Genomic DNA, 17539 nt, shown 5'->3' on the forward strand with positions numbered 1-17539 from the left:
TCTTTGCTCGAAGGGAGATTTCTAATTTTCTCTTCATAATTGCCTGGATCAATTTTTTGGGTGATATCTTGCTCCCACAGCAGCAAAAAAGAGTATCTATCTGCTATCCTTTGCAAAAAAAACCCTAAAACATTGTAATTAACCTAACCCTTGGAACTAATTAATAAGGCAAATATGCACTGCCATCCTTTCATTGTTACTGTGTCCCTTCTCAGGTGTGCACACAAAGTCGAGACCCGATACACCATGGCTTTGTATAGCTACAACAAAATACACCCTTGTTTTTGGATCCATCCGTGCATAATTAGGCAACTCTATCTTTGTGGTCTGTTTATGGCATCCCTGAAACTTATTAATTTTTTAATTATTCAAAGGAAATAAAAAAAACCTTTGGCCCAAAATCAATGACGCCCCTGGCCACCTTGATATTTAAGTTTTTAACCACTCAATCTATCAATATCTTTTGTTTTGCTCTCAGGCACAGTACTTGAGCCACAATCTTTGACATATGACTTTGTTTTGTCTGTTCTTAACATAATAAATTGTTGAGAATAGAAACTTATGTTGCATTGTGAGTAAAATTTGAGGACTCATGCATATTGTATTTTGTAAAGAGTGATTACATTGCTGAAAAATTAATTGAAAATCAGATTCTTAATATTTAAAGAAATACTGTTTATGTGTGTTTGGCCCCATTAATTTCGATTGCATCCTGATGTGAATGGAGTGTAATGGGGGATAGACTTGACGTATGTATAATGTTTTTGCATTTAGTGAATTTTATGACATGACTTGCATATTGCACTCTTAAAGTTCCTGATTAAGATTCCAGTTTGGGAAGAAGAAATGCCAATGCACAAGCATTGTGTACATGTAATGTGCTTGTAATAGTCATTCATGTTGATCATTTGCCATTGGACACTGATTAATATTAAAAAAATTAAATATAGGACAGCAAATTAAAAATGTGAATGCTGCCTAATTAAAAGGTCGATGTATTAACTGTCTTGCATTTTCCTTCCATTCATAAATAGCATTTGTCAATTCTTGGCACGATGTCAAAGTCCAAATGGTGGATTTGGTGGTGGACCGGGCCAAGAACCACATCTTGCTCCAACGTATGCTGCTGTGAATGCGCTCTGTATAATGGGCACAGAAGAGGCTTATGGCGTTATTAATAGGTGAGAATTATTAAAACAATATTATACAGTGTATGTCAAAGCTGGAGCATTGTTTTGAAATGCTTAAAAAGTCCTTTGAATATTTTGCAAGTGTTAGTACACCAACCAATAGTACCAAGGGTGGAGGCATGCCAGGTATGCCTTATCTAGTGAGAGATTCATAACATATTTTTGGTCACCATAATCCTGAGCAATAATCTGCATTTTTGTCTATTTGGATGATCCAATTAACATTCAAACCTAAAATTGACACAAGATTGAATTCAAATTCACGGATTAACAATAAAAAGCTGATTGATCACTCCTTAGTTCTGTGGCATTTTGTTGGGGATATGAAGTTGACATGTGCAAAAATGGTTACACAAAATGCAAGGTAAATTAGGAAACAAAAACGCGTGATTTTCAGAGGAATCCACTTTGTCTTTTGATGAAGTTCTATTTTTGTCAAGAAATAAACAAATCTAAATTCATAACGCTGTGTATATATCATTCCAAGATAAAGCTTGTCAAGAGTGGGAAAACAGTATCCTATAACAGTATGCTAAGTTTTACATCACTTGCAACTTAGTATTGACATTGGTTTATTATCGCCACGTATATTGACATACAGTGAAAAGCTTTGCTTGTGTGCTATCCAGTCAAATCATACGGTATAAGAGTACAATCAAACCATAATTAGAACAGATAATGCAAAGGAAAAGGTACTGGAGTACAGAATGTGGTATTACAACATTTCAGTGTGACCTATGCAAAGGAATAAGTGCAAGGTCTGCAATGAGATAGGATGGAAGATCTGAACTCTACCCTTGCTTATGGGAGCCACATTCAGTAGTCTGAAAACAGCAGGAAAGAAACTGTTCCTGAACCTAGTAGATTATGTTTTCAAGCTTTTGTATCTTCTGCCTGCTGGGAGCGGGTAGATGAGGGAATGACTGGTATAAAAAGGTCCTTGATTATGTTGTCTGCTTTCCTAAGGCGGTGTGTAGGAGGCAGCTATTCGGTCCCTCACGCCTGCCAGTCATTTGATAAAACCACACTGATCTGATTGTAATCCCTATTTTACATTCCTATCTGTTCATCGTACTCTTTCATCTCCTTGATTTTCAGGTATCTATCTACCGTTTTATCTGTTTCCAACACCCTTCAAAGAAGAACTTTCCAAAACATTGCCACTAGTTGGAATTGTTACTCTTGAAAACATTATAATTCGCCACTAAATAAATATTTTACCAGGTCTTAAGTGAAAGTGCTATAGTTGACAATGCAGCAGGAAAGGGATTTCTCAATCAGTTGCCAAGGATTTGAGTTTGATTTCATAAAGCTGACATCCCACAGAGATGACTAATGCATTGCAGAATTTCATGGGACAATGTGCCTTTTATTTAGCTTTTTGAATTACAAATGTGTCCTTACAGTAAAAGGCAACACTGGTAACAATAAAACAAAAGCAAGCCTTGAAATGAAACATCTAATGATAATGTTTGCCATGTTCCCTATATATACTCCAGGGCCCCAGTTAATGCACTCCCTATTCATGCACCCATTGGGGTCCCAGTTGCCACACTTCTCCACTCAGAGGTTCACTGGAAAATTGAATGTCATACCATGTCAAATCTTTGAATTTAAAAAGCAGTAGAAGGTAGCTGTGTATTACGAGAATTAAACCAAATAGTTCAAAGTCTGGCATCATCATGTAACTGCCAAATTATCAGAGTTCAGTTTTACAAACATATTGTCCACCATTCCATGTTTTTTCAAATCTACAAACAGGAAAAATAAACTTGTTTGGGTGAATTGGTAAAACCATTTCATGTACTTGATGCATTCTTTATTTTATTTGATGTTACATTACAAATTCCATTCACAATAATAAATACAATACATGCAATTCATGCAATTCATGGTTGCTGAATGAATTATGAGATTGTAATGCAGCACATTTATTTGCTGTGGAAGGCAACTATATAAACATTTCTGCTTTGTTTAATTTATCTTGTTGAATGTTTCTGAATGTCAGACACTGAACCATTCAATTTGTTGGGCTTTTATTTCTCAGCAACTCTTTTGGGTCACACTTGTTGTGGCCCTGTTCCATAATGTTATATAAAGTCTTGAAAACACTCCACTGTAAAAATCTCACTAATGAAATTAGAGTCGCCTTTGTGGAAGTTGTCATGAGTACATCCACCAAAGATTAGTGCAGACTTGGTGTGGAGCTGGTGTATTACCCTTCCTGTTTACACTTCATGAGCTCTCATTAAGAAATTAATAATATTTTAGTGGTAGAATCTTTAGCTGCTATCATTTGTAGTTCGAATGATGACCATTCCTGCCACTGTGATCATGGTTAACAAATAAAGATGTGTCCAAATCTATAAATTATTTTATGCCATAGTTTTGATGGATGAAAGTTTGTACTGAGCTCTGAACCTTTGTTTTGCATGGAATCAAAATCACACCCCAACTATCTTTTTTCCTTCATTGCCCCCTACTGCCATCACTTCTCACTGTCAAGTAACACCACTTCCAGCTTATGCATTTTGCGCAGTCTTGAAGGAATTATAACAATAGACAATAGGTGCAGGAGTAGGCCATTTGGCCCTTCGAGCCAGCACCACCATTCAATGTGATCATGGCTGATCATTCTCAATCAGTACCCCGTTCCTGCCTTCTCCCCATACCCCCTGACTCTGCTATCCCCAAGAGCTCTATCTAGCTCTCTCTTGAATGCATTCAGAATTGGCCTCCACTGCCTTCTGAGGTAGAGAATTCCACATTTACAACTCTCTGACTGAAAAAGCTTTTCCTCATCTCCGTTCTAATTGACCTACCCCTTATTCTTAAACTGTGCCCCTGGTTCTGGACTCCACCAACATTGGGAACATGTTTCCTGCCTCTAACGTGTCCAACCCCTTAATAATCTTATATGTTTCGATAAGATCCCCTCTCATCCTTCTAAATTCCAGTGTATACAAGCCTAGTCGCTCCAGTCTTTCAACATATGACAGTCCCGCCATTCCGGGAATTAACCTAGTAAATCTACGCTGCATGCCCCCAATAGCAAGAATATCCTTCCTCAAATTTGGAGACCAAAACTGCACACAGTACTCCAGGTGCGATCTCACTAGGGCCCTGTACAACTGCAGAAGGACCTCTTTGCTCCTATACTCAACTACTCTTGTTATGAAGGCGAACATTCCATTGGCTTTCTTCACTGCCTGCTGTACCTGCATGCTTCCTTTCAGTGACTGATGCACTAGGACACCCAGATCTTGTTGTACATCCCCTTTTCCGAACTTGACACCATTCAGATAAAAATCTGCCTTCCTATTCTTACCACCAAAGTGGATAACCTCACATTTATCCACATTAAACTGCATCTGCCATGTATCCGCCCACTCACACAACCTGCCCAAGTCACCCTGCAACCTCATAGCATCTTCCTCATAGTTCACACTGCCACCCAGCTTTGCATCATCTGCAAATTTGCTAATGGTACTTTTAATCCCTTCATCCAAGTCATTAATGTATATTGTAAATAGCTGCGGTCCCAGCACCGAGCCTTGCGGTACCCCACTAGTCACTGCCTGCCATTCTGAAAGGGACCCATTTATCCTCACTCTTTGCTTTCTGGCTGCCAACCAATTTTCTATCCATGTCAGTACCCTACCCCCAATACCATGTGCTCTAATTTTGCCCACTAATCTCCTATGTGGGACCTTGTCGAAGGCTTTCTAAAAGTCAAGGTACACTACATCCACCGGCTCTCCCCTGTCAATTTTCCTAGTTACACCCTCAAAAAATTCCAGAAGATTAGTCAAGCATGATTTCCCCTTCGTAAATCCTTGCTGACTCGGAACGATCCTGTTACTGCTATCCAAATGCTCTGCAATTTTGTCTTTTGTAATTGACTCCAGCATCTTCCCCACCGCTGATGTCAGACTAACAAGTCTATAATTTCCCGTTTTCTCTCTCCCTCATTTCTTAAAAAGTGGGATAACATTAGCTACCCTCCAATCCACAGGAACTGATCCTGAATCTATAGAACATTGGAATATGATCACCAATGCGTCCACGATTTCTAGAGCCACCTCCTTAAGTACCCTGGGATGCAGACCATCAGGCCTTGGGGATTTATCAGCCTTCAGTCCCATCAGTCTACCCAACACCATTTCCAACCTAATGTGAATTTTCTTCAGTTCCTCTGTCACCCTAGGATCTCTGGCCACTAGAACATCTGGGAGATTGTTTGTATCTTCCTTAGTGAAGACAGAACCAAAGTACCGGTTCAACTCGTCTGCCATTTCCTTGTTCCCCATAATAAATTCCCCTGTTTCTGTCTTCAAAGGACCCACATTTGCCTTGACTATTTTTTTCCTCTTCACATACCTAAAAAAGCTTTTACTATCCTCCTTTATATTATTGGCTAGCTTACCCTTGTACCTCATCTTTTCTCCCCGTATTGCATTTTTAGCTATCTTCTGTTGCTCTTTAAAAGAGTCCCAATCCTCTGGCTTCCCACTCTTCTTTGCTATGTTATACTTCTTCTCGTTTATTTTTATGCTGTCCTTAACTTCCCTTGTCAGCCACGGGAATTACAGGACATTGTAGTATTGGTGTACCCAACATGACATTTTATTGCTATCCTTTTATTGTTATCCTTTGCATGCTTTGCAAGAGAAATGAATGAACTCCTTTTTTAAAAAGTTTATTTTTCTCCACCTTCAACTGCTACCTCTTGTTGAATACAAATTTCAGACCTTCTCTGGTGTAAGCAGTGCAATAATCTATAAATGACTGAATATTTGCAGTGAGGTTTTAATAAATCAATGTTTTTAATCACATAATTTTCAGAAGAAGAATAATATTACTTCAAATGTAAACTTAGATCATGACCAAAATTCTGAAAGATCTACCTGAGAATTTCACGAATAACTTGAATTTCAGTTATCATGTATTTAATGATTCCCTGATTAGGTCTTAGGTGATGTCTCTTTTTTTTTTAAAGGGAAAAGTTACTTGAATTTCTGTACTCTGTGAGGCAACCAAATGGGTCCTTTACTATGCACATGAGTGGGGAAGTTGATGTCAGGTAAGTTTGGGTATTGAATTTCTACTTACTTGAATAAATGCTTAAACATTGCTTAAAATAATTGATCTAGTTTCTAGAAATTTGGCCATAGTATTAGGTGAATTCTGATGCTTTCGCCTGGAAGGACTGACTTTTTAATTTTTACGTCAATTCAGCATTGTTTTTTCATTTTCATTCTATTTCTTTGGAACTTAATCTAATAATATTTTTTTGTTTTGTATGTTTGGTTATTTTATGCCAGCTTTAATAAACGCCATTACTATTTTGTTTCTTGTCAGAAAATTTTCAGTTAAAATACAGACAAGTAAGAAGTTGTGAGAACAGGAATTTATATTTGCTTCATATAATAAAAAATCCCAAAGTGCTTAAAAGGAATGTTGACCAACAAAATCTGACATAAAGCATTAATATTAAAATATTAAGCACGATAATCAAAATCTTGATCAAGAATTGGATTTGGTTTGGAAAGTGATACCCAACTGGTATTGCCTTAGAAACTTACAGGTGCCATAGAAACTTGCAGGTGCCATAGAATACCCAACTGGTATTGCCTTAGAAACTTGCAGGTGCCATTGGTGACAAGAATAAATTTGCAGGTAATTACAGAGGAGATACTTTGGAGGGTTGCAGAGCGAGGAGAGATTACAGAGAATGCCATGGAAAGCTTTGAAAATAAGGATGATAACCTCAATCTGTTGCTTAACAACGAGCAATGGACCTCGATAAGAATTAGGAAAACTATAATGTTTGAATGAGGTTAAATTACAGGGATAGGCTGAAACTGCTGGAATAACAGCGGGCCAGGCAGCATCTGTGGAGAAAGGGAATAGATGGCGTTTTGGATGGGAACCCTTTTTGGCTGGGGAAGATGTGCTATCGACAGGAATACAAGGATGCAAACAGTGGAACTGGAAGCACAACTAGGGTGGGGGAAGGTGGAGAGAGAGGGCGGGGAAAAGAAATGCAGGAGTTAATTGAAATTTGAGAAATCAGCATTAATACCACTGGGTTGTAAGTTGCTCAAGCGAAATATAAGGTGTTGTCCCTCCAATTTGCATGTGGCTTCATTCTGACAGTGGAGGAGGCCTAGGCCAGGAAGGTCAGTATGGGAAGGGGAGTTAAAATATTTGGCAACTGGGAGATCACATAGACCAAGACGGACCGGGCGCAACTGTTCAGCGAAACAATTGCCAAGTCTACGCTTGGTTTTGCCTATATAGAGGAGCCCACACTAGGAGTACCAGATACGGTAGATGAGGTTGGAGGACATGCAAATTTTGTGGGAGTTGAATGGAAGTGGCTGGCTAGAAGTGGATTAAAATAATGAAATCTAAAGGTAACAGAAGCATAATTGAAGGTTTCAGAAGCAGGTATGTTAAGACTAAGCAATATTACTCGGGTAGATAACTGCACTGTTAGGTGATTGAGCAGATATAGACTGAAGATCCAATCTGGTTCAAATACAACAGAAATTGTTTATTTTCTCCCCCAACTCTGCATTCCTACATTATGTTTTAGCTTGCACTCACTTCTCTAGAATAGAGTCAGTCTGAAGAAGGGTCTCGACCCGAAACGTCACCCATTCCTTCTCTCCAGAGATGCTGCCTGACCCGCTGAGTTACTCCAGCATTTTGTGATACAGTCAAAAATGATGATCAAATCAATGTTAGAAATTTGCATTTAATGCTAGGATTAATAATTCAATGTCAACTTCTGTTGTAATCGCTACATTTCATTTATAATTCATGTAGCATGTGTTTCTTTGAATCCTTCAATTTTTATTTGTTGACACTTTTGAGCTTTTTGCCCCTTTTCTCCTGAAAGTATTTTAGAGATGTGAAACTAATCTTTGTTTAAGTGGCAAGTCACCTTCCTGTCCAATTTAATGTTTATTTTCCTTTTATTTGGTGCTTCATAATTCATCAGCAGGCTGCTACAGATATCTCTCCGCATTGTAAGGCATCAGTCCCGTAAATAGATTGTTGTTCCCTCTGGGTATTACACTCACTAATGTCACATAACTGTTATTCATAATTTACATTTAAATGGGAATGTAACTTAACAGCAGCATTAGCTGATGAAATGTAACTGGTGTACGAGTGCAGTTACAGTCAGTAATGAGAGAGAATGCAACATAAGAAATTTAGAAAACTCCAAACTAGTTAGTTAAATGGCAAATTAGACTTGCCATAGATAAATGTGAGGTGATTTAGTGTAGACATTACCCACCCCCTGAGCAATTAAGAAACTCCAGGATGATGGATGGACAAGATGGAGAGGAACCAGTTTTGCAGATCACTAAATACATTTAACTATTATTGAGTCGCAGGCAGGCAGACAGCACAGGAAAAGGCCCATCGGCCCAACTTGCTCACGCCAACCACAATGCCGCATCTACACGTCCCACCTCCCTGTGTTTGCACCATATCCCTCCAAACATATTCTATCCACGTACCTGCCCAAATATGTTCTATCCATAGTACCTGCCTCAACTACCTTCCCTGTCAGCTGGAATGATATACCCACTACTCTCCATGTGAAAAAGTTGTCCCTCAGGTTCTTATTAAATTTTTTCACTCTCACCTTAAACCTGCAGTGTCCTGCAGGTTTGTTAGGGGCAAAGACCCATCATTTATTTTTTTGCCTCTGTGCTCCACAATTTGAGATTTGTAATAGAAAAAAATCACATGTGGTTAAAGTGCACATTGTCAGATTTTAATGAAGGCCTTTTTTATATATTTTGGTTTCACCATGTAGAAATTACAGCAGTGTTTATACATAGTCCCCCCATTTCAGGGCACCATAATGTTTGGGACACAGCTGTGTCATGTTAATGAAAGTAGTCATGTTTAGTATTTTGTTGCATATCCTTTGCATGCAATGACTGCTTGAAGTCTGCGATTCTTAGGCATCACCAGTTGCTGGATGTCTTATCTGGTGATGCTCTGCCAGGCCTGTATTGCAGCCATCTTTAGCTCATGCTTGTTTTGGGGGCTGGTCCCCTTCAGTTTTCTCTTCAGCATATAAAAGGCATGCTCAATTGGGTTCAGATCGGGTGATTGACTTGGCCACTCAAGAACCTTTTAGCTTTGAAAAAATTCATTGTTGCTTTCGCAGTATGTTTGGGATCATTGTCTTCCTGTGGAATGAACTGCCGGCCAATGGCTTTTGAGCCATTTGTTTGAACTTGAGCAGATAGGATGTGTCGAGACACATCAGAATTCATTATGCTACTACCATCAGCAGTTGTATCATCAATGAAGATAAGTGAGCCAGTACCTTCTGCAGCCGTACATGCCCAGGCCATAACACGCCCACCACCGTGTTTTACAGATGAGGTGGTATGCTTTGGTTCTTGGGTAGTTCCTTCTCTGCTCCATACTTTGTTCTTGCCATCACTCTGATATAAGTTAATCTTCGTCTCATCTGTCCACAAGACATTTTTCCAGAACTGTTGTTGCTCTTTTAAGTACTTCTTGGCAAACTGTAACCTGGCTAACCAGTGGTTTGCATCTTGCAGTGTAACCTCTGTATTTCTGTTCATGAAGTCTTCTGCAGACAGTGGTCATTGACAAATCCACATCTGACTCCTGAAGAGTGTTTCTGATCTGTTGGACAGGTATTTGGGGATTTTTCTTTATTATAGAGAGAATTTTTCTATCATCAGCTGTGGAGGTCTTCCTTGGCCTGCCAGTCCTTTTGCGATTATTAAGCTCACCAGTGCTCTCTTTCTTCTTAATGATGTTCCATAAAGTTGAACTTGGGAAGCCTTAGTTTTGGCTGATGTCTCTAACAATTTTATTCTTGTTTCTCAGTCTCAGCAATAAAAATTTCCAAAGGTGATGGAAAGACTGGAGGAAAGACGAGGTGCTGAGAGCTCTCTTATACTTGCATTAAGGAGGCAATTAAACACACCGGAGCAATTACAAACACCTGTGAAGCCATGTGTCCCAAACATTATGGTGCCCTGAAATGGGGGACTATGTATAAACACAGCTGTAATTACTACATGGTGAAACCAAAATGTATAAAAATACCCTTTAATAAAATCTGGCAATGTGCACTTTAACCACATGTGATTTTTTTCTATTACAAATCTCAAATTGTGGAGTACAAAGGCAAATAAATAAATGATGGGTCTTTGTCCCAAACATTGTGGAAAGCACTGTATGTCCTTTGGTTTTTGATTCTCCAAAACTGGACTGAGTTGACCTATTTCTGAGCCATATTTCCTCCATCTAATTCTATTTAATATTCTGAATCAAAGGTAATAGATCAAGCATCTTTCAAAAAGCCCAGAGATAGAGATAAATTTACAAGTCTTTAAACCTGGATTAGAGTGTATTTTATAAATGGAAACTGAGATTAAGCAGGCAGATAGCGTCATAAAGCTGCTCATTCTTTTTTTCCCCCCAGGAATGAATTGTCATTGACCTAATGGCCTTGGTCTTGGAGTTTGGTGTATTTGCTTAACAGGACATTGGGAATTTATTAAAGATTGCTCATTTTTTATTTGTTTGGGAATTCATGATGTTATTGCTGAGGGCACAAGAATGAACGGTTTTTAAAAAATATGTCAAGAATGCAAAAAATCATCCAAAATAGGAATTTCATCATTATCAATTTCTTGTAATTATTTTAAGTCTGGTTAAAAAAAATTAACTGCCAGAGTAAGTAACCTTTTATATATGATCATCTGTGTTGGAAGGCCTATTGACTCGATTATAAAATTTCAAAGGAAGCATACTGCTGATGTTTAAGGTGCTTATTTTGATAGTTTTCTTCTAATTAAAATTACAGCTTCAAACGATTGGAAATTCTGCATTCAAATTTAAAAAAATTTCGATAACGTTATTGATGGCAGTGATTTGATAGGAGTACAAATGTATTACATCTGCCTGTCCCCTACTGATTTTGTGAATTTATGATTAAATAATGCACAAAGCAAAATTGCTGTTCTCCAATTTTTCAGGAGTGCCTACTGTGCGGCATCTGTTGCATCCTTAACAAACATCATTACACCTACGCTGTTTGAGGGAACACCTGAGTGGGTGATAAGGCAAGTACATTTCAGAGGATAAAAAATTATGGTGAATCAAATTTGATTTTAGTTTCCAGTGTTATGTTGCTGATAAATAATCAAGAATAATGAAAAGACTACATGCAAATGGTTGAGATGTTTTGACCATCTGCTTCATTCCATTGTTTGTTCGTCATCATCTTGGTTGGGAAGAGGGACATTGTGCGGAAAATGCATCCCATGACTTGCAGAGCGCACCAGCCATCCCTTTTGCATACTGTTCTTTTATTCATTTCCCAAAGCAGCTGTCAAAGGTGTGGGAATCATCTTGGTGCAGTTAAAAAATACAATTGGAAATTGGGTCCTTCCCATTAATCAAAAATGTTACCATTGTCATTGAATGTATTTGAACACATCAGTAAATTAGAGAAATTCCCATAAATTTGGACTGTGGGTAATCTTTCATTTCACTGCACATTTATGTGTATGTGACAAATAAACTTGACTTGACTTGACTTGATAAATTGGTACATGGCCTCTTTCAATTTCCTTCTATAGCCTTTAGCACATGAGACATAGTCAGCTGATGCCTCCACAATTGCGCAGAAAATATGGGGGTCACTGATGGAAAAGCAAAACTTCCTGATCGGTCTTTAAAACTATTGTAATGTGGGCTTCTAAAGGGCACAAGTATTTTAAGCTCTGGCTGTGAACTCTATTCATCTTTGTGTGATAGCTAAATTAAAATAATATAAAATTGTGAGGCAAAAATAGAAAAAAAGAGTGAATTCATATACATTTTGTTCCTGTGGGTCAATTCTTTAGTTTTTGTGCTTAAGACTGATCATTTCACGTCGAAAACCAAAGGTTTGGGATAAAGTCGATAGAAAATAAGAATGTTATGCCAACCCAAAACATGGGGCAGTACATTGTAAAATATCCATTATTATATTGTTGAAGTACTGTTTTTAATTACTTTTACCTTCATCTTTTGATACGTTTTCTTTTCTTCCTTTGTAGCTGTCAGAACTGGGAGGGTGGGATCGGTGGTGTACCTGGAATGGAAGCTCACGGTGGGTACACATTCTGTGGTATGGCTGCCATGGTCATCCTTAAAAAAGAATGGATGTTGGATCTCAGAGCATTATTGGTAAGTCAAATCTATCTTTGGTTTTCGACATGAAATGATCAGTCTGAAGCACAAAAACAAAATAATCATGCACTCCCACCTGCAAATTCCTAATAGACAGACTGCTGTGATGATTTAAAAATCTAAACACTACTCATCATTGGCGACCAAAATATTCAACTTATTAATAATTGTTCCGTCCTTGCTTGTATTTGATGATACTTGTATTACTTTTAATGTTCTTAAATATAGCACTTGTGATTTTGTTTATCGGCATGAAAAGTGCAGTGTTTGGCTATGTTTTCTGGTAACTCATTTTTCCAATCACAGTTTTAATTTTTTCTACTATTCACATTGGGGTGTACATAAGTTGCCTGTAAACAACTTTACCTGCTTGCAAAGGATGATAACAGTTCTCTTTAGATCTTGAAGAAAATCTTTACTTTGCTTGCATAACTCGGATCCTTTTAGCAAGTGCAAAGATTACAAAGATGAGATTTAACTTATCGCTTTATTCACAATAGGAGCAAAAACCTGTTTGAACCTCAATGTCAACTGATTTGCCTTCCTGTCACAGTCTGCCTAATGACCAATCCCTTCAGTCCAGTTTAGATCTGAACCGCTTCAATCTGATCCTTGTCCATGATTGGATCTGGATTTCTATGTTTGGAAATATGACATGGTTCAGGTGAGATAGACACAGAAGTCTGAAGGAGGGTCTCGACCTGAAACATCACCTATCCATTTTCTCCAGAGATGCTGCCTGACCCGCTGAGTTACTCCAGCATGTTGTGTCTATCTTTGGCATAAAGGGGCATCTGCAGTTCCTTTCCTTTTTTTACATTTGGTGCAGACGAGCCATTGCTGGGTGACATGCTCCACGGTTGAGAGACTGCCAGGATCCCACCAACTCCCTCACCATTTACTGTTGGGAAAGCCTTCTCTTTGCTTGCCAGAATAGATCTCCCCATCCTAGATATTTCTCTTTAAATTTTTTAACTACTTTGAACTAAGGACGGGTTTTGAAAGAAGGCAGCTCTGCAAGTTTAGATTGCTTGGAATCCAGTGAGAGCTAGCTAACTGGAAACCGAATGTGCTTTATGATAGGATGATTGTGACTGGTGGTGTGCTCCAGGGGTTGGTGTTGGGTCCATTGCTGTTTGTCATCTATATCAACGATCTGGATGAGAATGTACAAGGCATGATTAGTAAGTTTGGGGATGACACTAAAATAGATTAAATCATAGCCAGTGAAGATGGTTATCGAGAATTGCATCAGGATCTTGATCAGCTCGGCAAGTGGACCGAGGAGTGGCAAATGGAGTTTATTCAGATGTTTGTTGCATTTACGGAAATCAAACCAGGCCAAGATCTTTGCAATTAATTGTAGGGCCCTGGGGAGTGTTGTAAAGCAGAGGACTCTTGAAGTCCAGGTGTATCGTTCCCTGAAAGTGGTGTCAGGTATGTGGGTAGTGCAGAACACTTTTGGCACAGTGGCTTCATTGGTCAAAAGTTGGAACATTATGTTACAGTTGCAGAGGACATTGCTGAAGCCGAACTTGGAGTATTGTGTTCATTTTTGGTCACCCTGCTGTAGGAGTACTGGTGGAAAGAATGCAGAGAAGATTTATGAGGTTGTTGCCAGGACTACAGGGCCTGAGCTCTTGGGAGAGGTTAGGAAAACTAGGATTTTATTTCTTGGAGTGGGGGAAGCTGAGGATGATCTTATAGAGATATATAAAATCATGATAGATAGGGTGAATGCATAGTATTTTTCCAGGGCTGGGAACCATGAACTGAAGGGCATAGCAACTAAAGAGCAAATTATGAGGGAAAAGATTTAAGATAATTATTAAAGATTTAATTATTGAAATAGAGCTACCTTTTCACGCAGAGGGAAGGAGCCGCCAGAGCACGTAGTTGAGGCAGCTGCAATAACAACATTTAAAAGATTTTGGATAAGTACATGGATAGGAAAGGTGCATGGGTCAGGCGCTGACAAATTGGACTAACTTTGATGGGGTATCCTGGCTGGCACAGACACGTTGGGTCAAAGAGCCTGTTTCAGTGCTGCATGACTCTAACTGTACAGATTTAAAAATATGAATGCCCAAGTGTATTTTGTAGGGATAATTTTGGAATCTTCAATTCAAAATGAGGTTTTCTTTGCTGCAAATGATTCACTTCCTGACTCCCTGTCTATCTATCTTCAGAAATTGAGTTGAGTGAAGAGTGTTTCATTTTCATCTGTAATGACAATGAAATTAATACTTGCAGCTGATTTACAGATCTGTAAATGCAATAAACACAGATAAATACAATAGCCAGACATTTCGCAAGTTTAGTGCGTGTTCAGATGGAGTGAAGATGTCTCTGTTCAGAGCATATTGTACACCACTCTATTCTGCATATTTGTGGTCAAACTACAGAAAAGCAAGCTTACAGAGACTTCAAGTAGCTTATAATGATGCTATGAGAATATTACTTAAGAGACCTAGATGGTGTAGTGCAAGTGAAATGTTTGTGGCTGCAGGAGTCGCATAAATTTGTTTGCCGGATTAATGACTGTAAATGAAATCATCTTGGCCTTATCAAACATAAGGTTTAGCACTACACACTACCAATCTCAGCTGTGGAGACATTGGTATAGTTGTCTCGTTGAAGGACAGGTTTTTTTAATTCTTGGTTTTAAACCGTTTTGTGCTTTTGTATGTAATTTATTGTGCTTTTGTAAGTAATTTATTGTGCTTTTGTATGTAATTTATTCTATGTAATGTGTTGTCTTTTACCTGGACCCCGAGTTTGTAATAAGGTTAAGTATAATTCAATAAATGAATAACCAAAGTGCTAGTGCAAAAAACTGAAAAAAGCTGTGCAGCCACAGTCCATACATGTTCATAGTTGCTGAGGTTACTGTTGTGTAGTGTTCAAGAGTCTGATGGTGGCTTGGAAGAAGCTGTTTTTGAACCTAGTAATCATGCTTTTCAGGCTTCTGTACCTTCTCCTGCATTCTCCCCGTAACCTTCGATGCCCTTACTAAGTCAAGAACCTATCAATCTCTCGTTTAAAAATACCCATTGACTTGGATGACTTACAATGAATTTCACAGATTCATCTCCCTCTGGCTAAAGAAGTTCCTCCTCATCTCCATTCCAAAGGTACTTCCTTTTATTCTGAGGCCGTGTGCCTCTGGTCCTAGACTCCCACAATTGGAAACATCCTCTCCATTTCCACACTATCTAAACTTACCATACTATACACAAGTACAATCAAGCCATGTTACCCAACAATGGCCCAGCCTTGCCATTGCCATCCGGGGTACAGCCCTGGATGTACATTGAGTGCTGAGCAGCCAACCTTGCCCAATGCCATCTCTTATTGCAGTAAAGAGGAGGGCAGGGATTTGCGACACATCCCCACACAGTAACAGGAAGGGCAGAGGTTAACACCTTGTTCTTGGCTCTTCAACATGCAGCCGCAGTAGATATCTTTTTAAAGCACAAAGCTGTGAAAGTTTGGGTGGGAGACCAGAAGTGCCATAATGTGCCATAATTGATGTTCTGCAGGTCGGCATTAAATGGGGGAGGGGGTGGTTAAGTATCTTCCCCAGCAATTCAAGAATTAGACTCATTACTACCACCTTGAAGGCAGTTGGAGGTGGACAATAAATACTGACAATTGGCAGCAGCAATAACATCCTTAAAGTGCTCCAGAGAAGTACTGTATGGTAAAATGGCCTTCATATTAGTAATTAGAATTTAATGTCAGTAGTTGGGTTATGTTTGAAAGAAAAACCAAAAGACTAGGATTCGGGAAGGTAACCCCCCTCTCCCCCCCCCCCCTCTCCCCCCCCCCTCTCCCCCTCCCCCTCTCCCCCCCCCTCCCCCTCCCCCTCCCCCCCGTTTTGCATTGTGTCCAAGGTATCAACCTTTGATATTTTCCTGTTCCAGACCGTGTCAGTGTACGCCATTAGGTGTAATCGAAAAAAACCATTATCTTTTTCAGATTATCTTTCAGCTTCACAGCTGCTAAATTCTGCCTGAATGCTCTTATCACTGTTTTTCCTGACGTTGTTGATTTTGACACTCACTATGATTTATAGCTCTTTACCCTTTCTGCAGAATTTTCTCTCACCTTACCCTAGGCGAGAATTGCTTACCCTAGCATCTGGCAGGCAACAGGTCACATGGGCCTGTTAGTAATCTCAGCAGAAGTGATTTGGATCAGCCATGATCTTATTGAGCAACATAGCAGGTGCGAAGGGTCATGTAGATGCTATCTCATAAATCTATTTGTCTGTACCCTGACGTTGAATTTTAACTAAATTCCAACATCTTTGTGTACACCAAAGCCTTGTCAACTCCCCACCTTGCTACCGCACATCATTGCCAGCAGTCGTACAGCTCTTTTACAGTTGATATTTCTTTGAATATCTGGTTGATATTTATTGCTGAACATAACAGTTGATCACTTCCAAAGGGTTCTTCCGCCCAATGGTGACTCCCTTACTGTTATGAGCTTTATCGGTTGAAAAGAAAACACAAAATGATTACCTGGAGGCACTTCCAACATGAACCATCGGGATACGTGAGTTCTGAAGTTCCCATGTGTTAGAGGAATTACAGGCTACATCCCATCATTCTAATTAAAAGAGTGAATTAAACCCCAAGGAGTTTATTTGTTTATTTTTAAACATAATTAACATTAACTCAGTCTAATGTAGCACGTACACGTTTACCTTCTTAGAATGAGCAAACTCAAGACCAAATTGTTCAATGAAGAACCACTATGCTATTAACAATCGAAATATCAGCACATGGACACTAAATGCACAATACAGGAAGTGTTGCAGAATAAATCAGAACATAGAACAGTTGAGTTTATTATTAATGCCACGTTTACCAAGGTACAGTGAAAAGCTTCTTTGTTGCTTGCTATCCAGTCAGTGAAAAAACTATACATGATTACATTCAAGCTGTCCTCACTGTACAGATACGGGATCAAGCTATAACGTTTGGTACAAGGTTAAGTCCGACTACAGATAGTTTGAGTATCTATAATGAGGTAGATGATGGGTCAGGGCCACTCTCTAGTTGCTGATAGGATGATAACAGCTG

At 39.0% G+C, this 17539-nt stretch overlaps 1 protein-coding gene across 2 annotated transcripts in view; it reads left to right on the plus strand.

Annotated features, from left to right (window-relative positions):
- The window catches only part of fntb (farnesyltransferase, CAAX box, subunit beta), a 51047-nt gene that overhangs the window by 21895 nt on the left and 11613 nt on the right, over nucleotides 1-17539 (plus strand). For both annotated transcript variants that reach the window (XM_078406309.1, XM_078406310.1), the window contains exons 5-8: nucleotides 1035-1181; nucleotides 6190-6273; nucleotides 11246-11332; nucleotides 12314-12443. In XM_078406309.1, the coding sequence (XP_078262435.1) occupies nucleotides 1035-1181; nucleotides 6190-6273; nucleotides 11246-11332; nucleotides 12314-12443 (448 nt within the window). The remainder of the gene's footprint in view (nucleotides 1-1034; nucleotides 1182-6189; nucleotides 6274-11245; nucleotides 11333-12313; nucleotides 12444-17539) is intronic.

Source organism: Rhinoraja longicauda, chromosome 10 (assembly GCF_053455715.1).
Source record: "Rhinoraja longicauda isolate Sanriku21f chromosome 10, sRhiLon1.1, whole genome shotgun sequence".
NCBI classification, from domain to species: Eukaryota; Metazoa; Chordata; class Chondrichthyes; order Rajiformes; family Arhynchobatidae; genus Rhinoraja; species Rhinoraja longicauda.